This window comes from Sarcophilus harrisii, chromosome 2 (assembly GCF_902635505.1).
Source record: "Sarcophilus harrisii chromosome 2, mSarHar1.11, whole genome shotgun sequence".
NCBI classification, from domain to species: domain Eukaryota; kingdom Metazoa; phylum Chordata; class Mammalia; order Dasyuromorphia; family Dasyuridae; genus Sarcophilus; species Sarcophilus harrisii.
This window is the reverse complement of record NC_045427.1, coordinates 320,534,769-320,561,367: the sequence shown is the minus strand read 5'-3', so window position 1 is coordinate 320,561,367 and position 26,599 is coordinate 320,534,769. Positions and strand designations below refer to the sequence as shown.

The following is a 26,599-nucleotide window of genomic DNA, read 5'->3' as shown; positions in this document are numbered from 1 at the left end:
TAATGATATGAATCAAGTGAAATAATTTTCATTGCTCAAAAAACAATAGAGCCAACTTTTCTACCTTACCACAATGCTTTATTGAAAAAAAATGCTATTTTTTTGAAAAAGAAAAGGAGCTTTTTTCCTGCTGTAGAATAATTTAAAAAATTTTAAGTGAACAAAATCCTATTTTATTTCCCTTTTGCTTCCTTCTCCCATTGGAAAAAAATGAAGAAAAAACCAACACAACAAAACTCTTGAAATGAATATGTGTAGTTAAGCAAAATAAATTTCTATCATTGGCCATGTCCCCAAAATATATTTCATTCTATATCTTCAGTTCAGAGATCAGTATCATGTTTTATCACCAACTCTCTAGAATTAGAATTAGTCATTGCATTGATCAAATTTCTTCAGTCATTCAGCCTTGTTTGTCTTTAAAATATAATTTATTATTTATAAATTTTTATTTTGGTTTTATTATTTGGTTTTTCATGCTCCATCTGTTCACATGTCTTCTGAGATTTTTCCTAGAATTAAGATCAGCTCTTTATTCACTATGCTATTTTATGGATTTAAAAAAAAGTTCACTGTAAGTAGACAGTAATAGTTTGGCACGCTCTCTATGTAAAAAAACAAAACAAAACAAAACAAAACAAAAAACCTTGAAATAATAGAGTAAATGAATGAATATTGATATACTGCCCTATGTATTACTATTCCTTCATGACACAACTTAATATTTTGATTTTAATTATTCTAGTACATCTAGAAGTTGCTCTTTCATTAAAAAAGCATCAACTATTGGAGTAAAAGATTTTGAAATATTTAATATTTTTGGAAAAGTTGCTGCATTTTTTATATCTAAAATTACTTATATTTTCACTATCAGGATTTTAGAATATTATAAATAAATGTTGAATGAACATGTTCAATAATTGTTGTATTCTATCTGCACATAATAAAAAAATTTTAGTGGTGGAAAAGTGACTAATAAAACTGATAGAAACAAAGACAGTTTAAAATTGCCTTTAAAGTTTGAGGAGATGAAGGTAGTGACATACTTTTATGTTTGACAATAACTGAGCAAATCTGAAGAAATCATTTTAGTATTGATTTTAAATTTCTACAATGATAATATATAATGCTATCAGTCTCAATTAATAATAATAATAAATCTACATTTGTTTCCATATACATGAATTTTTATTGTTGAATGAGCTCCTAATAAGAAATGAAAGAGCATTGAGAAAGTTCATGGGAAAGAACGTCTGCCCTTCTGTCTTTGATCTTGTTTACCAGAGATGGACATTGTGGCTGTGGGTTATGCTGTTAAAACTACGAGACTTCAGTTTTCCCATCCATGCCAATTTTGCTTACCAAGGTAAAATGTATGGGAAATCATTCTGTTGCTCTTGTTCCACTGAAGCTTGAGAGAGCAGACCAGTCATCATCTGCTTAGGAGATTAATTTTGAATGTGTATTTAGTGTGTTTAATTACAGTTCAACTCAATGATTTAATTTTTGTTTGACATTTGATCCCAATAGTTTTTTGTTTGTTTATTTATTTTTCTGTGTTCTTTTCAGAAATCCTTTTATTAATGATTGTATCCTTAAAATTTAGTGATGGATTAAAGTACAATATTTATAAGATAGTACAAGCTAGTAGCTTCAGCTGATAAAAAAAAAACAAACAAAACTGTTGGCCAATACCTTAAAGCTTAAAAAATACTTTATAAATATCACCTCATTTTATCTCACAACTATCCCAGTTGGCATTATTATTATTATGCTATTATTATTCCTATGCAAACAGAGGGGAAGTGATTTGCCCAGTATCACACAACTAAGAAATTTCTGAGCCTGGATTTGTACTCAAGTCTTCTTGTCTCTAGGTCTACTGCTCTATGCACAGTATGCTGCCTGTTTGCCTCAAATTATAGTTACTTTTCTCAGTCAACAAAATATGATGCCATCTTCTTGAATATTAGGAACATAGTTCTAGATGTAGAAGAGACCATGAAGGGTATCTAGGGTATCAATTCCTTCATTTGACAGATGAGGAAACTGAGGCCCAGGTATTAAGAGAGTTGATTAAGTTCCAATAGGTAATAAACACTAAAAAAATAAGATTTGAATCCAGGTCCCCTGATTCTAGAGTTAGACATCTTTTTATGTTCCATGATGCACATTATGGATGTCTAGGCATAGTAGAAAATGATACAGTTCCTTCCTCGAGAGCTTATGTTATTACTTGAGTTTGACTCTTAGGTTATCTTATGCTATTTGAAAAATAGAGAAAGCAGCTTGGGAAATTAGTCATTACTCTTCATTAATCACTTACTTCAAAAACTAAATGATCTGAATATCACTTTTATTTCTTATACGAGTAAGGTATTTACACCTATATTCAGAGGCTACCAAATTCAAAGACCAAAAGGCATCTTACAAAGTAGATAAGATGTATAGTCCATAGGGTTTTCTTGAGAAAGATGCTGGAATGTTTCTCCAATGGATTTCTTTAAAAATTATTTACTTATTTTTAATACAATATTTTAATTATATTTTAATACATATAATTTATTTTTTTAAATATTTAAAACAATTTATTTTAATACATCACTTTTTGAATCATAAATTGGGAGCGAAAAATCAGAAAAAAAGGGAAAACTGTGGGAGAGGAAAAAATAACAGAAAAAAGAAGTGAACATAGCATGTGTTGATTTATATTCAATCTCCCTAATTCTTCTTCTTCTTCTTCTTCTTCTTCTTCTTCTTCTTCTTCTTCTTCTTCTTCTTCTTCTTCTTCTTCTTCTTCTTCTTTTTTTTTTTTTTTTATACAAATGGAATTTTCTATCCAAAGTCTATTAGGATTGTCTTGGATCACTGAACTGCTAAGAAGAACCAAGTTTTTCATAGTTGATCATTGCACTTTCTTGTTACTATTGTGTACAATGTATTCCTGATTCTGCTTATTTCACTCAACATCAGTACGTGTAAATCTTTCTAGGACCTTCTAAAATCAACTTATTCATTATTTTTTTATAGAACAATAATATTCCATTACCTTCATATACTACAACTTGTTCAACCATTCCTCAATTGATGGGCATCCACTCATTTTCCAATTCTTTATTAACACAAAAAGAGCTGCTAGAAACATTTTTGCACATGTAGGTCCTTTTCCCTCCTTTATGATTTCATTGGAATACAGATCTAGTAGTGGTGTGGCTGGGTCAAAGCTCCAGTGGATTAAGGTAAACAGAGATTAAGTGATTTGCCCTCAGTCACATGGTTAGTATCTGAGGCCAGATTTGATTCTTAATTCTTCTTGATTTCAGGCCCAGCACTCTTTTTTCAATGTGCCATCTAGCTGCTTTGTATCAGATACCTGTTTAATAAAACAACAACAACAAAAACACATCAGTCTCAAGCACATTATCTTATTTTTGTAGTAGTAGTAGTAGTAGTAGTAATACTAATAATTGTAGTGGTAGTGGTGGAAGTAGTAGTAGTAGAAGATTTTAAAATTATTTGGAAGGAAGTATGTCTTCTGCAGTATAATAGATGTTTGACTGTAGGGGTTGAAGGTTTGTTAAAGATTCCTTCTTCAGTGTAACCCAAGACTAGACTAGTTGCAAGCTCCTTGAAGTCAGGGAATTTTTGTCTTAATGCTAGTGTCTTCCTTCTATGATTACCTCTTATCTTATATTCTTTATCTTATTGTACACATTCATTTAAACATTGTCTTCCCCATTATTTTATGATCCCTTTGAAGACAGGGACTGTTTTTATTTTTGTTTTTATACTTTGAATATAGCACATAGTATACAGCGCACATAATAGGTGCTTAATAAATGCTATTTAATTGACTTATTTGGATTTCTATAGCATTTATGTGCTGTATATTCAATATATCCAGTATCAAGAGATTTAATGAATTACTGATCAAAACCATGTTAAGTAATCATAAAGATGTTGATATCAGTCATATCAGTATTTTGTTCCCAAAGTGCTGGGTGTTTAATTTTAAAAGATAGATTACAGAAAATAGTTTAAGCTTTTATAGAGCTAATGGCATCATAAGATATTTCAATAAAACTCCTCCTGTTCAAAAGAAAATTGTACCTGTCTGGCAAGTTAAGTCTATCACAGAGAAGACACAGTAGGGTCTTGAAGAGTTGGCAGTGCAGAGCTTTCTTGTACCAGAATATATTCCTTGGGATTGTTTTGGAATTGATATTAAAAAAAAAGTTTTCAACATCTTAAGATCTTATCTGTTGCACATGGATTTTTATTTTATTTCATTTTGTTTTATTTTTGAGATACGGTCTGCATATTTCAACAAAGCTTTACAGTATAAGTCATTTTCAGGTCCAGTTCCAATATTATTTGATAGGGGAGTTTTGACTTTTTTTTTCTACTTTGGGATAGTTTATCCCTTAGAATGGTAATCACTCTGCTGGTGTTCAATGATAGCACTCCTGCTCCCAGGGGCTTAGCATATTGGTGTTCTGCTTATTAAATAATTAAATTACTAAATGAACAGCTCTAACCCTAATGCAACTCAAAACTCCCAAACTCAAGTGATCCAGCAGCCTGCTTCTCTAGCAGCAGATACTACAGGAATGCTGTCCCATTGATTTTTACCACTGGGAATGTACAATGATTTCTTTTTTTACCAGTGTGTGTAGTAAAATAAATCTTTGTGGATGAAATATCTTTCAAAAGTTTTGTGTATTGAGGCTAGCCTGAGACAACCTTAAAACAAAACAATTTATAAAATGAATTGTTCATTATCAAATAATAATATAATAGTCTGGGAAAACATGTTGAAATGTTTTTTACTCAGGATTAGCGGAGGAGAACTGAGATTGGCACAAATAATTCCTGTAACAGTCTGACCTTATTGCATTTTATAATCACAGGATAGTAGTATTCTGAAAAGTTGTGTAAAGTCACACGTTATTTACGTTTCTAAACTGAATATCCTGTAGTCTAAGTTTAAAATTCACCCACGTTTCCAAATACTTTATCAGTAACCTGATGTTTTTTTCAACTAAAGGATATTTGCAATTTTCTGGATAACAATTTCATTCTGAGTTTGTCTTCCTATTGGTAATATTTACTAATTATCTCAACCATTACTGTAATTTGAGAGATTGTTATAGGATCTACATCCAACTGTACCATTATTCAATATTCTCTTTACACAAAAGATTCATTTTTTCTTCTTTATTTGAGACCAAGTCTCAAATTTCATTCAGATTGGAAGTGCAGTAACATCTTGCAGGCCTGGTCTCATTGCTGATTGGTATGGAAACTTTGACCTGCTCAGTTTCTGATCTGGACCAGTTCCTTCCTGACACATACACATTCAGCTTGGAGGGACACTCTTAAAGGTTCTCCATATTTGTGCTAGACTAGAATATTAATGTTAGTGTGGACTCTTGATGGTTTAGTATTACTGTGATTCCAAACCCTGGGTTCAAGAGTCTCCAACCTCAGCCTCCACTGCAACAGGGATTTAGATATTTCCCACAATATCCAGCCATTTTAAACTTCTAATCATGTTAGATACCTAAAAAGAAGATTGTATGTATTCAATATTTAAAACTCAAGCATCCCTCTTCTAACTTAGACTTTTGTTTCCTTATCTATCCTGTTCTGGGGAACTTCTAGTTTTCCTCCAACCTGTAGTCTGAGATGTTGACTGTTTTATATGTTTGAATGTATATCTATTTGTACATAAACATCAATCAATCAATCAATCAATCAACATTTATTAAGAACTTACTATTGTATATCAGGCACTATGCTAAGTACTGAGCATACAAAAAGAGGGCAAAGACAAAGTTCACAACCTTCAAGTAATTCACAACCCAATGGAAATATGTACTTCATGTATTTTATTTATATACCATTTAATTCCAAAGTCCCCTATTATGATGCGTTATAAGGAAGGCTGGGTGTAGAGGTGGAAGATGTGTGTTTGGGCTCTAGTTCTGCCACTTACTACTTATGTGAACTTGTCCAAGTACCAGAATATTTTTGGGTCTCCATTTCTTCATCTGTAAAATGATGGATTTGAACTAGATGACTTCTAAGGTACATTATAAACACCAGGTAGGTGGTGTAGTGCATAGAGTACAGGTCCTGAAGTCAGGAAAATCTGAATTCAAATCTGATCTTAGACATTTACTAGCTGTGTGACCCTGGCCAAATTATTTAACCCTGTTTGCCTCAGTTTCTTCATCTGTAAAAATGAGTTGGAGAAGGAAATGGTAAATTATTCTAGCATCTTCATCAAGAAAACATCAAATGGGGTCATGAAGAGGCAGACAGGACTGAACAACAACAAAAACTTCTCTTATAGCTCAAATGCAATAATAGTACAGTAGAGCCTGAACAAGAGAAATTGTGTAAAATGAGAATTTAACAATAATGTAGGAACCTTCCTAAAATGAGCAGAAAAATTAAATGCTTTTAGATGTTATTATTGAATAGAGGTGTCCAATTTGGGATAACTTGCCTCAAGGTGGCCTGGTAGAAGGTGTGATCCAACAGATTAAAATGTTATTAGGAAATATTTAACAAAAATAAATAAAAATGCTGTACAACACAGATATACTAATTAATAATTTTCTAAGTCAAGTGTGGCATGAAGTCATCTCTTTCTAATTTAGTTGATTCCACTGTAGGTGATAACATTCAGGTAAATTTGATTCTAAGTATCCTGGAAGTCAGAATAAAAGAGGAAAGTATTTTTTTTTCTTTTCTTATAATAGAAAGTATCCATAGTTTGCTACAGAAACAATTTCCTACCCTAGGATCTGAACTCAAGCAGAAACTAATCTTATGTGTCCTAGTGTAGGCAGCTTCTAGTGCACAGAGATGTTATACTCAGTTCCATTGAATAGATTTTCTTTAATGCCTGTTGCAGTCAGAGAATTGTTGGAGGTATTAGTTGAGATATATGTTTTAGAAAAGATGTAATTCCTTGTCTCATAGAGATTTAGTAGTGAAATATGACATATGCCCAAATAACTTTTTAAAAATTCATGATAAATGTACAGTGAGGTATAATAGAAGTGCTATGTTATTTTCAAGGATAGGGAATAATGACAAAAGATGGTATTTATTTGTCAACTTAAAGTTTTAAAATATTCTTTAAATATTTTTTTAAAAATTTGATTTTAAAATATTTTACAAATAATTTATATACTTACAGATGTTTATAATCTACATCTTTCTCTACCCCACCTCCCTTGTTGGACAAACAAAAGAAAGGGTTAAAAAAATCTACTTTTTAATGTTATAGTACAGGAAAACAAATTGCTACACTGTCTATTTCTCTGCATTTTACGTTTATCACTTTCTTTCTAGTAGTATGTGAATAAAGTGCTTCATTTTTAGCCTTCTTGATTCATGGTTTATTGTTGCATTGATCAGAGTTCTGCTGTCTTTCAAAGTTATATTGAACACATTAGATAATATATGTAAAAATCTTTGTGATCCTTACAGTATTATATCCATTTAGGCTGTAATGATAGCCAGGTAGTAGTAGTAATAAAGATATACAGTAAGATAGTGACAGAGGAAATCAAAAGAAAACAGACCCTTGAAATATTGTGAATATAGAATCAATAGAACTTGGCGACTGATTTGATATGAGATGGGAACAACCTCAAAGACAACACCCAAATTTTGGACATTTGAGACTGGGTAAATAGTGGTACTATTTACAGAAATAATGAAGTCACATGGAAGAAAAAGATAACATGCTCAGTTTTGAACATGAGTTTGAAATCCTAGTAAGATATCCAAGTGAATGAATTAAAAAAATGCATGTATTAAATTTTTATTTTCTGGGGACTGTGTTAAGCAATAGAGATATAAAAAGGCAGACAATTCCACCAACATTCTGTCAGGAGAATCATGGGGGAGTTGTGACCAGGGAAGAATATTTTGGGAGGGAAGGCACAGAGATTATGAGTAGAGATAGAACGATTGATTTCCATGTCCTTTCCAGGAATGTTCACATTCATTTGATGATTACTTCCAGAGCAAGAGGTGGAAAAAGGGAAAGGAAAAGGTCTGTAGCTGAACAGATGATGATGTACTCTTGTCAGTGATGAACACAAGGCTCTGTAACAGATGGTAGAATGCCAGCTCTGAGGCTGGACGGGAAGATCAGTACTAAGACAAGATAGCTGTGATTTCATGATATTTTGAAGTGAGGCTCTTGTGTAGGCAATTAAAAATACTATTCTAGATTTTGTGTATGTATCTGTGTGTGCATATGTGTGTGTGTGTGTGTGTGTGTGTGTGTGTGTGTAGAAAGAGAGTGAGAGAGCAAAACAGAAAGGAAGAGAGAGAGAGAGCGAGAGCAAGAGAGAGAGAAAGGAGGAGGAGGAGGAGGAGGAATGGAGTAAGGGAAGCAGAGAGGGAGGGAAGGAGAGAGAATATTAGACACACAGACAGACAGAGTCAGAGAGTGATAGAGAAAGAGCTTGACAGACATACATATAGAGGCAGAGGGACAGAAAGAGACAGAGTAAAGCAGAGACAGAGAGTGACAGAGAGTGATAAAGATATGACGACAGACCAACACATACATACACAGAGATAGAAACACACAGAAAGAGGAGAGCTAAAGAGACAATCACATGCACACAGAGACAGACACAGAGAGAAAGAGACATAAAAAGAGAGACTGAGAGAGAGAGAGAAACTCTGTGTGTGTGTGTGTGTGTGTGTGTGTGTGTGTGTGTATGTGTGTGTGTATGTGTATTGTCCTGGATTTTACCCAAGGAAAAAGTCCTTCCCCCAAAAAAATCTTCACCATAGTAAAATAGAGATAAAGGCATTATGGAGACTATGCCTATGAGTTTTCCTCACATTTTCCTAGTCTTTTTCTTCAGCAACTTGAAATGGGATTGATATCTTCTATTTTCTTTCTCAATGCTGGGAGTCAGAAGTACCTGAAATTACTCAGCATTTGGACAGTCCCAAAGAAGATGATGCTTGAAGAGTCTTGAAAAAGACTTGAAGGTTTTTTTTTCTATTTAAATTTTCCCCAGTTACATGTAAAAAAAATTTTTTTTGGTTATACATGTTAATTCATTTGTACATATTTTCTTATAAATCACATTGGGAGAGAAAAATCAGAACAAAGAGGAAAAATCATGAGAGAAAAAAAAAAGAAAAAGAAAAGTGAGCATAGCATGAGTTGTTTTATATTCAGTCTCCATAGTTCTCTTTCTGGATGTGGATGGCATTTTCTATCCAAAGTTTATTGGGATTACCTTGGATCACTGAACCACTGAGAAGAACCAAGTCTTTGTACAATGTATTCAACTGATGGGCATCCTCTCATTTTCCAATTCTTTGCCACCACAAAATGAATACAAACATGTAGTTCTTTTCCCTCTTTTATGATTTCTTTGGGATACAGACCTAGTAGTGGCACCACCCTTTGGGCATAATTCCAAGTTCTTCTCCAGAATAGTTGGATCACTTCATAATTCTATTAACAATGCATTAATGTCTCAGTTTTCCCACATCCCCTCAAACATTTATCAATATCTTTTCCTGTCATTTTAACTAATCTGAGAGAGGTGATGTGGTAAGAGGACTGGAGGTTTAAGACTGAGTGAGAACTGAAGCTCTTTCCTTTTCTCTCCAACTCTGCTCCTCATTCAGAGCAGGGTATTAATTTCCACCAACAAGAAAGAGGTCCATAACAAGGGGTTTTTGGGACAAATGTTAACATTCAGAGTCATCTCTAGTCATTTATATCTTTATCTAGATCCAGATGGAGGGGAAAGTGAAGCAGGTGATCTTGCACAGCCCTCCATTTCAATCCAATTTGCTTGCATGTTCATGGCATCACCTCTTTGATGTCATGATACTCTTTGATTCTTTTGAATTTAATAAGTCATTTTAATTAAATTATTGCATGGACATAATACATCTCCCATAAAAGATTTTGATTTCCTAAACTGAAGACTCTATCTTAGACCCCCTTCTTTAGTCTTTCTTCCCTTCACTCTGTTCTGTTCCATGGTCCTCTTTGAGAAAGAAGGACAAACAACAACATTTATAATATTCTTTGCAAACCTTAAAATGCTATTCAATGCTATGATTATCATTTCAACAAGGCATTGAGCAAGTTTAATTGAATTATAGTGTCAACTTGGAAAATGATCCCTAATGATATCATCCCTAAGGGCAGAAAAAGTATTTCACTTCTGTCTTTATCTCCCCAGTAACCAAGGCAAACTTTTATCTATAGTAAGCATGTTGTAAATGTTGAATTGAATCAAATTGGTATGTCCACTGTAGGATCATTGATGGAAGGCTGGAATCAGGGAGATCTGAGGTCAAATCTGAATTTAGATACTAATTAATAACTGTGTGACTCTAAGCAAGTCACTAAACTTTTCTTGCCTTGGTTTCCTCATCTGCAAAGTAGAAATAAGAATAGCATCTATGTCCCAGTGCTACTTTGGTGATGAGACATTTGTAAAGTGCTTTCCAAATCTTAAAATATTATGTAACAACTATTATTATGATTATTACTCCCTGTTTCTTTCTGTATTTTTGACAGGGATTTGAAAAAGACATAGGGTGATTTTAATAGTTTGTGATGACACAAAACTTGGAAAAACAATACACTGTATACCTGATTTAACATCTTAACAAATTGCAACAGCTGATTAAATTGAAAAAGATGAATTTAATAGAAATGAATGCCAAATATTAAGCTTTTTAAAAAAATGTACAAGTGTTAGGTGATGGGTGAACTGTAGTGTACTGAAAAAATAACTAGAAATTCTACATCCAAATCCCAATTTTTTTCAAACCATTGTGTAATATATTCCATTCTAATTTTCTTGTAAAATCTCTCTTTATATATAGTTAATGTCTATTTTGACCTCAACTTGATAAATGATGTGAGATTTTGGTCCATGCCCTTATAGTTTTCCCAACTGGAAAGCTTTCCATTTTTTCCAATAATTTTTTACCAAAGAATAAATTATTATCCCCAAATCTTAAGTTTTTATTCTTTACTTTTTCAAATTAGAATTCTACCTAAGAGTAAATTCTACTCTTCCTGCTTCTTCTTTATTGAAAGAAATATGATACCATTTGGTTTTCTTTGTATGTATCCCTATATTATCTATAATATATATTCTATGTGTATGTGTGTAAATCTATCTATATGCATATATGGACATGCATACATATATGTATATGTTTGTATATATAGCATATATAATATATATATGCATGTATATATGTATGTGTGTACACACACACACACACAGACACACACACATTGTCATTTGTAACCTTTGTTGAATTTCCAAACCAACTGAAAAGGGGATTAGGGAGATTGAGAAATTGGTAATGGCAAAATTACTGACCCCTGCCTATCTCTATTTATCTCCATTCATAATCATCTTATCATTTGTCCCTGTGAATCTATATAAGGAATTCTGAATCCTGTGCTCAAGTAAAAACTTGGTAAATGGCTTCAATCATCTGCATGGGAAGTTAAGAAATTAATTGGATTAAATTACTTTAATGGAAGAAATTACTCTTAGAAGATTTGAATTTGGTCCAAGTATAAATATGTTTTAAAGTGTTACAATTTTAGTTGAACATTAACATTTGTCTATCATTATCATAAATATAGATTTGGAATTGACTTGAATCCTTAATTAGTGGAAATACGAATGAATTCAGCAGTATAATAGCCAACTAAGGCAGCCTTTTTTCTTCCAGAAATATTCAGTGTGCAGATATAGTTTTCTTGCCCCTTTCCCTTAATTCTCTTTGCCTTTTAAAATATTTTCAATTGATACATTTTATTTTTACTCTATTTGTGTTTTCTAATATATCCTTTCTTTTACTCCAAAAGTTTCCATTAATGACAAAATATAAAAAAGTAATAAAAACAGTTCAACAAAACTAACTAACCGATGATTCTGAGAAGCCACCCTAACTTCAGTTATAAAGATGGTGAAACTGACCAATTCACAATACCAGTAAGGAGCATAAGGAAACAGTGTCAAACCCAATACAAGGATACATACTGCTGCAAATTAGGGCATAATAATAGTGTAAAAGTTTCCCATGTCTACCCCTGTTTCTTTCTTTTCCCTTACCATGAGATTGATTCAAATTTTGATTTCACCCTGCCAAGTGAAAGTCTCAGTTGTCCAGAAAATCAATGATTCCCTTCCCTCCAATGGCTTTTTATTATTAAATATTGGATGCCATAACAGCTTTGGAGGATGTTCTAATACTAGCCAAAGAAAAATCTCTAAATAATTTGAGGCATATTTGTTTTACATTTCCCAACTTTGTTTCTAATATTTTCCTTCTTTTCTCTATCTTATAATCTTGGTTTTTCTTGCTCCCACTTGAATTTTTATTATATTCATTAACTGTATACTCATTAACCATTATTTCAGTAGTGGTTAAATTAGGACCTAGACAAAAGTCACCTCATATATTCATAATCCTTTATCTCTGCAAAGAAGGGTGTTAGATATATTTTCATATCTTTTTTTTGGAGGGACGTTCTCTACCATAAGAATTTTACTTTTGATTGCTTTATGATTTTCTTCCCAATTGCATTGTTGAAGTCATCATGTATACATTTTTCCTAATTATTTTTATTTTATATTAGTTTAAGTAAATCTCCTCATGTTTCTCTGGATCTTTTAATTTTCATTATTTCAATATTACAGTGTAATAATATTTCAATGTATTAATGTACTATAATTTCTTTTGCCATTCTCCAATTAAAAATTATCTACTGTTTTTCTAGTTATTTGCTACTATAGAAAGTACTATTATAAATATTTTATATTATCATGTAATTTTATTATCATATAATTTTAACATATATAGGAATTTATAGAATATATCTTATAGAAATATATAGAATATTTTTCATATACATATGTACATTTCATATGTAGAAATTTTCTTTTTTATCACTGACATTTTGGGGGTATATGCTTAGCAGTAAGTACTTTGACTTCATGATTATCAATATTTTGATAACTTTTTTAGCTTAATTCTAAATTGTTTTACAGAATGGTTGTACCAATTCACATCTTCACCAACATTATTCTACTATGTTTGCATTTCCATCATTCCTCCACTATTGACCATTCTAGCTTTTGTCATCCTTGCCATTTTGCTATATGTTAAGTGAAACTTGGAAGTTATTTTGATTTTGCATTGTTCTTATTTTTAATGATTTGTTGTAGACTTTCGTATGGTTCTTTAATGATTTACAATTTGAGAATAATTTGTTCATATCCTCTGAATATTTATTTACTGGGAAATTCTTTTATTATATATTTGTATTAGATTTTCTTAGCTATTAGACCATTATCAGAGATAATTGATGCCAACATTTACCCCCATCCTTTCCTTTCACTTTTAATTTTACTTTCCTTTTAATTTTAGTTGGATTAATTTTATTCATAAATTAATTTTAATTTCAAGTTATTAAACCAATCTATTTAATATTTTGTAAATATTCCTTTCTATTCCTAGTTTAAGCACTTCCTTCTAGTTATTTCTTATAGCCTTGTTGTTTGTATTTAAATTTAAGTGCTGTATTTACTATGTAAGCCACTAAATAAGTAATATAGATTATAAAATCTTAAGCTTTGAAATAATGCTTGGAAAAAAAAAACAAGCATTTTGAATTTTATTCCCCATAAATTAATGCAATTTTCCCTTCGATAACTAGCAGAAAATCATGTAGTATCTCAAAAATAATAGTGGTGATGGCTTTTTTTATTTATTACACTGACAATCCCAAATAGTTTGTGCTGATAACACATATTTAAATCATATTCTCTTTAAGAAGAAAAAAATAGTTCCAAACAGTATCCATTTGGTGACTGATACCCTTGGTTATAGATGCTCTAAAGTAATGATCTTGCTTATCCATATACTGAAGTCAAGCAATATGGGTAGTTTAGGTAGTCAGGACAAACTTATTGTTAATAAATCTTTATCTTTTTTTTTTTGTGTGTGAGCAAAACACATTATTTTTTATTTCCATGCTAATTATCTTGTAAAAGAAAACACAGATCCCTCCCCCCTAAGAAAAATAAAATAAAGAAGTATGCTTCAGTCTAGATTTCATAATTTATCAGTTCTTTCTCTGGAAATGGATAACATTTTTATCATAAATCCTTTAAAATTGTCTTATTTTATTGTATTGCTGATTCACAATTGATCATCATAAAATAAAAAAAATCATTATGTGCAGTGTCTCCTGGATCAAATAATTTCACTTGAATTGGTCTATATAGGTCCACATTTTTATGAGAGCATCCTGTTAGTTATTGTTTATACAATAGTATTCCATCACAATCATGTGGAAGAACCTATTCAGTCATTCCTCAATAGATGAACATCCCCTTGGTTTTCAATTCTTTCTCAGCTAAAAGAGTTGCTATAAATATTTAAGTAGATATATGCCATTTTCTTTCTTGTTTTTTATAGTTTTGGATACAGACCTAGAAGTGGTATTGCAGGGTCAAAGTGTACACATAGTTTTATAGCTCATTGGTCATGGTTCCAAATTGTTCTACAGAACACTATACCAAGTGTCTCAACTTTCCCACATTCCCTTCAACATTCATCATTTTCTTTTTCTGTGATGTTAGTCAGTCTGATAAATATGGTGTGGTGTCTCAAAATTATTTTAATTTACATTTTTCTACTCAATAGTGATTCAAAACACTTTTTCTTATGACTAGAGATAATTTTGATTATTTCATTTGAACATATCCTTTGACCATTTAGCAGTTGAGGAATGACTCCTATTTCTATAAATTTGACTCAGTTTTCTAAATATTTGAGAAATGAAGTCTTTATCAGAGACACTTGCTATAAAGTTTTTCATAGTAATGATTATCAACTATGTATTTCCCTCCATTCGATTCCCCCATATTTATTCTATTCTCTCTCTCTTTTTTTCCTCTTCAGTTCTCAAAAGTGTTTGTTTCTATTGCCTTCCTCAATCCGCCTTCCCTTTTATGAGCTTCCTCCAATTCTCTTATCCTCTTCCTTTCCTACTTTCATGAAGGGTAAGATAGATTTTTGTGCCCAACTGAATGCGAGTGTTCCAGTGAGAGTGAAATTTAAGGGTCCCCCTGCTCCCATAAAGTCCTCTATTTCCCCTCTACTCTAGAAGTTCTTTTCTGCTTCTCTTTTATGTCAGATAATTTTTTACTTCTTCCCTTTCCATTCTCCCAAAGGATTTCTATTTCTCACCCCTTACTTTTTTTTGAGAATTATCTCATCATATTCAACACACATCCATGCCTTCTGCACAATTTGCATTCCTTCTAACTGCCCTCACAGTAAAAAAAAAAAAAGTTTTTAGGAGATACTATATAATTTTCCCATGTAAGACTGTAGAGTTTAGCCTTATTGAATTCCTTATTTCTCTTTCCTGTTTATCTTTTTTATGCTTCTCTTGAATCTTGTATTTGAAAGTCAGAATTTCTATTTGGCTTTGATCTTTTCTTCAGGAATGCTTGAAAGGCTATTTCATTGAATATCTGTTTCTCCCTTTAAGGATTGTACTTAGTTTTGCTGGATGGGTGATTCCTGTTTGTAATCCTAGCTTTTTTGGACTCTAATCATTAGAGAAATTGCTAAATCTTATGTTATACTGACTGTGATTCCATGATATTTGAATTAGTTCTTTCTGACTATTTTCAATACTTTCTCCTTGATCTGGGAGCTCTAGAATTTGACTATACCGTTTCTGGGAATTTTCAGTTTGAATTTCTTTCAGGAAGTGAATTGGTAGATTCTTTCATTTTCTATTTTACACTCTGATTCTAGAATATCAGAATGCCTTTCCTTAATAATTTCTTGAAATGTGATGCCTAAGTTATTTTTTATTATAGCTTTCAGATTGTCCAAATATTCTTAAATTATCTGAGATATTTCATATTTTGTTCTATTTTTTCATTCTTTTGATTTTGTTTTATTGTTTTTTGTTGTCTCATAAAGCTATTAGCTTCCACTTGCATATTTCTAAGTTTTAAGATTATATTTTCTATAGGGAGCTTTTGTATCTCTTTTTCTATTTGGCCAATTCTAATTTTTAAGGACTTCTTTCTTCAGTGAATTTTTGTACATCCTTTTCCAATTTCTCAATTGTGCTTTTCAAGATATTCTTCACTTAGTTGAAATTTCTTGGGTCTCTTTTTCCATTTGGCCTATTCTGTTTTTTAAGGTATTTTCTTCAATATTTTTAGGGTGCCTTTTTACCAAGCTGCTGACTCTTTTTTTTCATGTTTTTCTTGTCCCATTTTCACTTTTCTTACCATTTTCCCTCTCTTTTAAATTTTTTTCTCTCTATTTCTCCTGCTTGATTTTAATGATCCTTTTTGAGCCCTTCCATATTTTTCTTTGAGGCTTTGGCTATACCACTTTAAACTTTGTTATCTTCTTCTCAGTGTATTATTTGATCTTCTTTTTCATCATTGTAACTTTCTATCATTAGGATATTTTTCTGCTTTTTGCTCATTTTCCATTCTACTTGACTTTTGATGCTATGCCAAAGTAGAAGGACCAGTCTCCCAAGTTTCAGGATCTTTTCTTTGTGCAGCTGTTTCAGAGATAATTCTGGAGATCTGTAAGTTTTTTGCTCTTCTAAAGTGGTACAATTTAGAGAAAGGTATGCTTACTTTTTTCCTGGTCTTTGCTGTGGTTTGTGAGTGCCACAGACATTCTTTTCTGCCTTGGAACTGTGACCAGGCTCCCAGATTTCCTTTAGCCACAAGTTCTGATATGGTAGTGATCTTCTTCATCCTATGACTGTAATCCAGATCCAAATATAGATCATGCAGCAGAGTCCTGACCTTGATGCCAGCAAAGAAAATCCACAATCTTGTTCTAACCAGTTGTTTGACTTCTTTATTGTCTGTGGGCTGAGAGGTCCAGAAACTGCTACTGTTACCAGCCACCTCTGATCAGTAGTCCCCAAGACCTGCTGCTAGTTTATAGGGTGCTGCCTGTTCTGGACTATGTTCCACTAGCACCCTGGTGCAACAGACCCTTTAAGTTGTAGGGCTGGAAAATTATTTTATTTTGTCCTTCTATGGGTTCTGCCACTTCAGATTTGTTTTGTGTTATTATTTAACATTTTTAGAGGGGTTTTAGAGAGAGCTTAGGTGGCTCTTTGCCTGTTCTCTGCCATATTGGTTCAATAAGCCACTTATCTTAAGTATAATTGTTGTGATAGATAATAAATAATAATGATGATAGCTAGCAGTTAGGTAGTTCTTTAAGATTTGCAAAAAACTTTGCCTCTATTAACCCATTTAATCCTTGAAGCAATTTTGTGATCCTATTATTAATCCCATTTTATAGAAGAAGAAGCTGAGGTTGAGATTATGTGACTTGTCAAGGGCAAATGCAAGTTCTATCACTTTCCTGCTTTAATTAAATACTTTGAGGACATGATTCAGTATACACACACACTTTGAAAATTATCTTCTTTTTCTGAAAAAAAAAAGAATTCTTATGTATAAAAATTATCATTCACTATATTGTCTTATCCAAATGCTGAAACTTAACTGATGACATGGTTTTAAAATATAAATCGTATAAAACATTAAATTATGAATAGACCCATAGTAGATATGGTCAAATAGTCCTTTAAAATTATTTTATAGCTTATAGGATCTTATGAAGAAATTGAAACTATTTGTAGTCATATGAAAAAGGTACTCCAAATCACAATTGATCAGAGAAATGCAAATTAAGATAACTCTGAGATACCACTACATACCTCACAGATTGGCTAAGATGACAGGAAAAGATAATGATGAATATTGGAGGAGATGTGGGAAAAGTGGGACACTAATACATTGTTAATGGAACTGTATACAGATCTAACCATTCTGGAGGGCAATTTGGAACTATACTCAAAAAGTTATCAAATTGTGCATACCCTGTGACCCAGTAATGTTATCACTGGGATTATATCCCAACAAGATCTTAAAGAAGGGAAAGGGATTCACATGTGCAAAAATTTTTATAGCAGTTCTATTGTAGCTTTTTATTTACAAGATATATGTATGAGTAATTTTTCAGAATTGACAATTGCAAAACCTTTTGTTCCAATTTTTCCCCTCCTTCTCCCCATCCCCTCCCCCAGATGGCAGGTTGACCAATACATGTTAAATATGTTAAAGTATAAGTTAAATACAATACACGTATACATATCCATACAGTATTTTGCTGTACAAAAAGAATTGGACTTTGAAATAGTGTACAATTAACCTCTGAAGGAAATAAAAAATGCAGGCACATAAAAATAGAAGGACTTAAATTCTATGTAGTTGTTCATAGTCATCTCCCAGAGTTCTTTCTCTGGGTGTAGCTGGTTCTCTTCATTATTGAACAAATGGAACTGATTTGGTTCATCTCGTTGTTGAAGAGGGCCATATCAAATAGTATTGTTCTTGAAGTATATAATATATAAGTATATAATGATCTACTAGTCCTGCTCATTTCACTCAGCATCAGTTCATGTAAGTCTCTCCAGGCCTTTCTGAAATCATCCTGCTGGTCAGAGGACTGCCACAAACATTCTTGCACATACAGGTTCCTTTCCCTTCTTTAAAATCTCTTTGGGATATAAGCCCAGTAGTAACACTGCAGGATCAAAGTATCACAGTTTGATAACTTTTTGAGCATAGTTCCAAATTGCTCTCCAGAATGGCTGGATGTATTCACAATTCCATCAACAATGTATCAGTGTCCCAGTTTTCCCACATTCCCTCCATCATTCCGCATTATCTTTCCCTGTCATTCTAGCCAATATGACACGTATGTAGTGGTATCTCGGAATTGTCTTACTTTGCATTTCTCTGATTAGTAATGACTTGGAGCATCTTTTCATATGAATAGAAATAGTTTCAATTTCTTTGTCTGACAATTGTGTGTTCATATCCTTTGACCATTTATCAATTGGAGAATGGCTTGATTTCTTATAAATTAGAGTCAGTTCTCTATATATTTTGGATATGAGCCCTTTATCAGAACCTTGATTGTAAAAATGTTTTCCCAGTTTATTGCTTCCCTTCTAATCTTGTCTGCATTAGTTTTGTTTGTACAAAACCTTTTTAATTGATATAATCAAAATTTTCTATTTTGTAGTCAATAGTGATCTCTAGTTCTTCTTTGGTCATAAATTCTTTCCTCTTCCACAGGTCTCAGAGGTAAACTATCCTATATTCTTCTAATTTATTTATAATCTCATTCTTTATGCCTAGGTCATGAACCCATTTTGATCTTATCTTGGTGTACGGTGTTAAGTGTGGGTCAATGTGTGGCAGTCGTTTTTGTAGTAGCAAGAAACTGGAAACTGAGTGGATGCCCATCAATTGGAGAATGGCTGAATAAATTATGGTATATGAATGTTATGGAATATTATTGTTCTGTAAGAATTGACCAGCAGAATGAATACATAGAGGCTTGAAGAGACTTACATGAACTGATGCTAAGTGGAATGAGCAGAACCAGGAGATCATTATATGTGGCAACAAGAAGACTATATAATGATCAATTCTGATGGACGTGGCTCTCTTTAATAATGAGAAGATTCAAACCAGTTCCAGTTGTTTAGTGATAAAGAGAGCCATCCACACCTAGAGAGAGAACCATGGGAGCTGAGTGTGGACCACATAGCATTCTCACTCTTTCTGTTGTTTGCTTACATTTTGTTTTATTTTTCAGTTTTTTTTTTCCTTCTTGATCCCATTTTTTTTTGTGCAGCAAGATAACTGTGTAAATATGTGTATATATACATATATATATGATTTAGCATATATTTTAACATATTTAATATATATTGGACTATCTGGCATCTAAGGGAGGGGATGGGGGGAAGGAGGGAAAATTTTGGAACAGAAGGTTTTGCAAGGGTTAATGTTGAAAAATTACCAATGAAAAAAAAATTACCCATGCATATATTTTGTAAATAAAAAGCTTTAATAAAAAAAGATTATATGATCTTAGATTTAGAAATACAAGGGATTTCAGGGATTATCTAACCTATTTTTCTGCTTTTACAAATAAGGAAACTGAATCTATAAGTTGTTATTTTCTCAAAATTGTACAGATAATAAATGGACAAGCAGGATTTGAACCCAAAATTTCTGATTCTGTTTTCAGAATGTGAAGCCAAGTAATTTTCTCTTTCTTATTTCCTCTTTAGAATCAAGTTTTTTACTGGGAAATGCCCAGATTGTGGACTGGCCTATAGTATATAGTAATGACGGTTTTTGTAAACTCTCTGGATATCATCGAGCTGACGTTATGCAGAAAAGTAGCACCTGCAGGTAGGTAATTCTTTGTAAACACTTTTTGTTAATGAAATTGGTATTAAACTTGAATAAAGTATACCAACTTAAATTCACAAATTAGATAAGTATAAACATTCTATTGAAAATTGTTTAAGAAGCTAAGTGAACCTTTTCTTTTTATATAAGTGGATATTTTTGCCTATCTGTAAATAGTAAGATAGCTCTACTCATCTTTGGAAAGCTATTTGTTCCACTAATTCTGACTTGACCCCAAAAAAGTAAGAAATACCATTCTGTAAGAAACATATTTAGCTACTTTTTGAAGCAATCAAAAGAGATGGTTCAATTGTATTTTACAACTTGTTTCTTACTATACAAAAACATAGAGTAACACACATGTATATACATACACATATAAAACACATACACATTATACACATATACATATATACATGCTCTTGTTCAATTAGCTAGTTGTGTCCAATTTTTTGCAATTCCATAAGGTTTTTGTTTTTGTTTTGGCAAAAATACTGTAAGGGGGTTTCCATTTCCTTCTCCAGTGGATTAAGGCAAATGAGTTAAATAACTTGCTCAGGGTTACATAGCTAATGAATGTTTGAGGTCAAATTTGAACTCAAATTTTCTTAACTCCAAGCCTAGTACTCTATCCACTGAACCATCTAGCTGTCTCTATATATGTATGTACATACATATATAAACACACAAATACATACATATGCACACACATTTTCACACATTTTTACACACATGTATACATGCATACATACAAACACATGCTAATATAATGCAGGAAATGTTGCAGAAATGTAGAGGATTCCTCTATAAATGTGGTTATTCTCAAAGGGATTAGAGTGCACAAAAGTTACAGTGCGCCAATACAAATGTATGTGGTGCTCTCTGGTATAATATTCACCGATGAGTAAATCAGAAGATATCTGAGTTTCCCTCTTTCCCATTCTTATATCCTTGGCTTGCAAAGTTATTCTCCTATTTCAAAATGAATTTAATTCACTTTAGGCTGTTATTTTTTTCTGCTTACAACTTTTTCTGTTCATGAACTTGAACTGACTTAAAATTATTATCACAGTATTTTATACCAAAGTATTTATGATTCCTTGCATGGGGGTGGGTATTACTAATTTCACCTTCCAGTAAGATATGATTCCTACTTTCTAATAAGATTTAGCCATTTCACCAAAGTTCTTTTAGAATTGTATGATTAATGTTAGTGGCTACTGGGTTTTGTTACATAAAAGTAGTAAATGATAACATTGAAAGAGCAGATAGTAGGAGGATTATAGATCATGAAGAGGGCAATTGGTTCTGTGCTGTCTTTGGACTGCTTTAGGTTCTTGTCATCATGAGAAGAGCGAAGGCAAAACTTCAGAGCAATGGGGCTGTTAATGGCACCTGCTTTCACCCTTCCACTGTAGAGGCAGAGAGCTAAGAGAGAAACTTACTGGTCATCACTTTCCTTTTGCAGCACTCTTCATTTTTGGTTCTAACTTTATTCTGATTGGCACAGCAGCTCCACTCATGATCACCAGCAGCAGTATCAGTATTACATTATCAGGGCATTAGGAGCCAAGGAATAGAATGCCAGAATATACTAGTATATTCCCATATAGTGACAATTAAATTCAGTTTAATTCAATAAACATTTGTTAAGTGGCTTACTATATGCTGTTTAAGAGTTAGGGACATAAAAAAGGCAAAAAAAATAATAGTTCCTGCTCTCAAGAAGCTCACAAGCAAACGGGGAAGAAAACATGTAAACAAAAATATACAAAGCAAGTATATACAGGAAAAATTGGAAATAATTAGTAGAGGGAAGACACTGGATTTAAGAGGGGTTGGAAGAGGCTTTTCCTGGGTGAGATCATATCTGAGACTTACAGGAAGCCAAAGAGGTCAGTAGTCAGAGTGGAGGAAAGGAAGCATCCTAGGCATGGGGAATAGTCAGAAGAAATTGGAGGCCAGAAAAAAGGTTGAGATAGGATAGGTAGATTTTAGGATCACCAGTACTGAAGTGATAATTAAAATCATGGGAATTACAATGGAGTTATTCAAGGCAATTCCAATAGACTTGGGATAGAAAGTGCCATTCACATCCAGAGAGAAAACTATGGATATTGAATGTGGATCAAAGCATAGTATTTTCACCTTTTTTTATTTGTTTGCTTGTTTTTTTCTTTCTCATGTTTTCCCCTCTTATTTGATTCTTTTTTGCACAGAATGATGAATATGTTTAGAAATGTTTAGAAGAATTGCATATGTTTTTTAACCTCTATTGGATTGCTTGTTGTCTATGGGAGGGGATGGAGGGAGAGAGAAAAATTTAGAACACACAGTTTTGCAAAGATGAATGTTGAAAACTATCTTTGCATATATTTGGAAAAACAAAGCTATTAAAATAAAAAATTTGTTTAGGATAAAAAAGCCATGGAAACTGATGCGTTCACTCAGTGAAGTAGAAGGAGAAAAGACATGTAGAGATTTTGGAAGAGGATCCAGCAAAGTGGATAGAAAAGGAATGCCAGATAGGTCAGAGGAAAACCAAGAGAGAGCAGTGCCCCTGAAAACCTAGAATCAAAGAGAATATTGAGGAGAGAATGATCAATGATGTTAAAGACTGAGGAGATATTAAAGGGAATGAGAATTGAGGAAAGACTCTTGGATTTCGCAGCTAAGAGATTATTAGTAATTTTGGAGAAAGCAGTTTCAGTTGAGTATCAGAAGGCAAATTATAAGGGGTGAAGAAGAAAGTGAGAAGATTTAGTTGTTGTAGATGACCTTTTCGAGAAGTTTGAATACAAAGGAGCAGAAGCTAAAAAGGATGATAGCGTATGCTTCCATAACTAATAGGTTTAGATTTCATGTAGGACAAAATCCATATATATCCCAAGAACACATGCACTGAAGTACACAGACAGATCATCACAACTGATGATGAGAGAATAGCCAAAAGAAGTCTACCACCTAGCCATGACTTCATCTCAGAAGAGTTGTGACAGAATCAAATAATAATATGATCTTAGAATGCATTGTCAAATCTTTCAGAAAAGAGAAAGAGACTTTTTGAGAAATGTGGTATTCAAGGAACATAGTAGTTATTAAACCAGTAGAAACTCTTATAACCTATCATAAAGATTTTTCTAAGTGTATCACTAGAAGAATTGCTAGAAAGAAAAAAAAATGTTGTTGGGGAAGAAAAAAGTAAGTTTAAAAATCTAATTTTATAGGAGACATACTTTTTTAATATAGAAAATACATTAGATACAGATAGGACTGCTTTTTTGATCTTAATTTGTCTCGGGAGACCTCAGTTCTCCACAGTATTCCAAACACTTTTCTTTCATTTTCCTTTACTTTGCAGAGATCATTAAACTGGATCTTACTGTACTTTTTCCTAAGGGAAAAGGTGTAGAGATTCTGTGTTTGAAGCACCAGAGAATATTCAGATTCCTCTGGGTTGTATCATTCTTGCAGGGCAAGAATGCACAAGATATCTTTCCCCCAAGACTTCCCTGCATCTTGGGATATCACCAGATATGATATTCTCAAAGCAAGCAGGCATGCATTAACATAAATAATTATTATGGGCTTGCACAAAGATTCCTTGTGTGATTTATTAATCCAGAAATAGTAACTAGCTTAATACCCTCAAAGAGGGAGGAAAATTAGCATCTGAAACAATAACGAATTATATCAAAGCTCTGTCAGGTCTTGTTGCAGGCAGAATCCCTGTGATGTACTCCTACTCTAATCTTTTATTTTTATTGAACCATCCTCATTGGTTTTCGACTTGATTCACTGATGGTGAAGCTGTTTAGGTATGGCTTTAGATAAAAGCCAGTAAAATCTATAGTTAACTCTCAAGAAATGTAGGTATATTTCTCTTTAGAGAAACCCATGGAGCATGGTAAAGATCCTAAAAAGAGTGGTTTAAAGGTTTTGGGTGTGAACTCTTGCTTTACTGCTTTCTAACCAAGTGACTCTGAGTAAGTTATTTCATCTTTCTGAGCCTTGATTTCCTTATCTGTAAAACAGAGTAGTACCAACCCCATAGAATAGTTGTTGATAAGATAGTGGATTTTGCACACACACACATATATATATCTAATCAACAATAATTTATTAGGATTTTATGATGTGTCAGACATTGTGTAAGTCATCAGAGATAGAGAAACAAAAATGACAGTTTCTATTGTTGTAGAACTTAATTCTTATACACACACATTTATAAGAATTAAGTTCCACAAAAACATATATTAAGAATATACATACATAATTATAGAATATATAATTAAGTAAACATATAACTATAGAATATATAATTAAGTATATGTAAATATAAAATATATATTATGAATATAATAGAAAAATTAAGGTCCACAAGAATAGAGAACTGTCACTTTTGCTTTTCTATCTCTAATGCCTTGTATACAGGATGTTTTAAAGTTTACAACTGCATTAGACTTTCAGGACACCTTGTTTATAACTGAATAGAAGTGGCAAGAACAAAGACTTATTAGGACTCACTAAGTTCCCTTCTAGCTCTAAGATAAATCACAGTATCACAAGATCAAACATTTAGTACTGAGCCTTTATCTTCATTTTGTCATCTCCCCACTTCCTGTTTTATATATTTGGAAACTGAGACATTAAATGAATTTTTGGGATCTTTGACTTCATCTATTCACTTCTGCCATGTCCATTTTATGGATTTGGACACTGAGCTTCAGAGACATTAAATGAATTGCTGTAGGTCACATAGCTTAGAAGTTCCAGGACTAGGATTTGAAACTGGGTTATTTAATTCCAAATTTAGTTGTCTTTCCCACTATGTTATGATTTCATCTTACATATTTTTCATATAAAGGCTAATTGTAATATAAACTACCCCTACCTCACCCTTGCCACACCTAAATGTGTTTCCCTGGAAACTCAGAAACTGAAAAGTAATTTTATATAGAAGTCTATAGTCTATAGAAGAAGATTACCCAGGTGTCCTTGAAGTTGAACTTGAGAGAGCAAAAATGATCATGGAACACTGGAGAAGAGAGATCATGATTAGCTGTGCATTTGTGACTACAGTTGATGCCCAGAACATAGGGAATTCCATATTTTCCATTTAAGTACCTGTTGGGTAGATATTTCATGATGTTATGAATTTTCTTGGCAACCATAGTAGATATGATGGGGCTGGTCACATTTATTGTGTTCATGGTACTGTTCAACATATGGAGATAAATATGGTCTGTCTTAATTAATTGAAGTAAAATGTCTGCTACATTATCCAAGGTTATTTACTATTAGTAAAGCTTTCAAGAATCTTACAATTTAAAAGTGCAAAAAAAAAAAACACACAACCCAAACCAAAACCCCCCCAAACTAACATATGTTTCTCTAGCTTCTCCCCCAAACCAACAACTTATGCCTCTGAGCCATCTTTTAAATTTTTTTTAGCATTTTAGATGTGGTAACTACACTAATCAGATTGATTCTGTATCATCTTTTTATTAATCCTAATTACAATTCATTGATTTTGTCCTATAATTGTTAAAGTTGTGGTTCTTTGTCACTAAACTGGTCCATAATGAATTAAATTTAGAAATCTAATTCTTCTGCTAATCATATCCTTGTCTCAAGAAAATCTGCTATTCTTGAGGTGTGGATAGACACCAGGGACTGGTCTAGTAACTTTATACTACTAAGTAATCCTTCAAGGATTTCTGGTTTGTTATCCAAAGAAGTCTGGTCTATTATATCTTATCTTGCAGATATACTCAAACAGTGAACATTTCTTAGTTACAGGAGGGAAGGGGGAGGTTGTTGTGAACTCTTTATCCTTAATTTCCAATCAATTATGTCTTCCATGCCTTAGCTCTAACCAATCACACTGATTTTTCTATTCATATGTTGACTTCCTTTAACTGATTATAACTTGTTTTCCACCTACACAACTCTGTCCTCCCCAAAACTATATTAAGACTGATAAACCCTACTTCAGGGACTTTGGTTATTGAGACAGGAATAAATTGATCATTCAGTTTCTCAAAGTAGTCCTATAATTTCTGAATATAACAGAACCTAAAAGAGAGGGGTCAGCAGAAAAGAAGTTAGAATGGAAGAAAGCTCATAAGGAGGAATAATGGAAGAAGAAATGAGAGAGGAAGAAGTAAAAAATAAAACAGAATGTATAGAACACCAGTTAA

The 26,599-nt window shown here is 32.6% G+C and overlaps 1 protein-coding gene across 1 annotated transcript in view; it reads left to right on the top strand.

Moving 5' to 3' along the window:
* The window catches only part of KCNH5 (potassium voltage-gated channel subfamily H member 5), a 442,192-nt gene that overhangs the window by 16,745 nt on the left and 398,848 nt on the right, over positions 1-26,599 (top strand). The window contains exon 2 of the mRNA XM_031952690.1: positions 20,273-20,396. Within this exon, the coding sequence (XP_031808550.1) occupies positions 20,273-20,396 (124 nt within the window). The remainder of the gene's footprint in view (positions 1-20,272; positions 20,397-26,599) is intronic.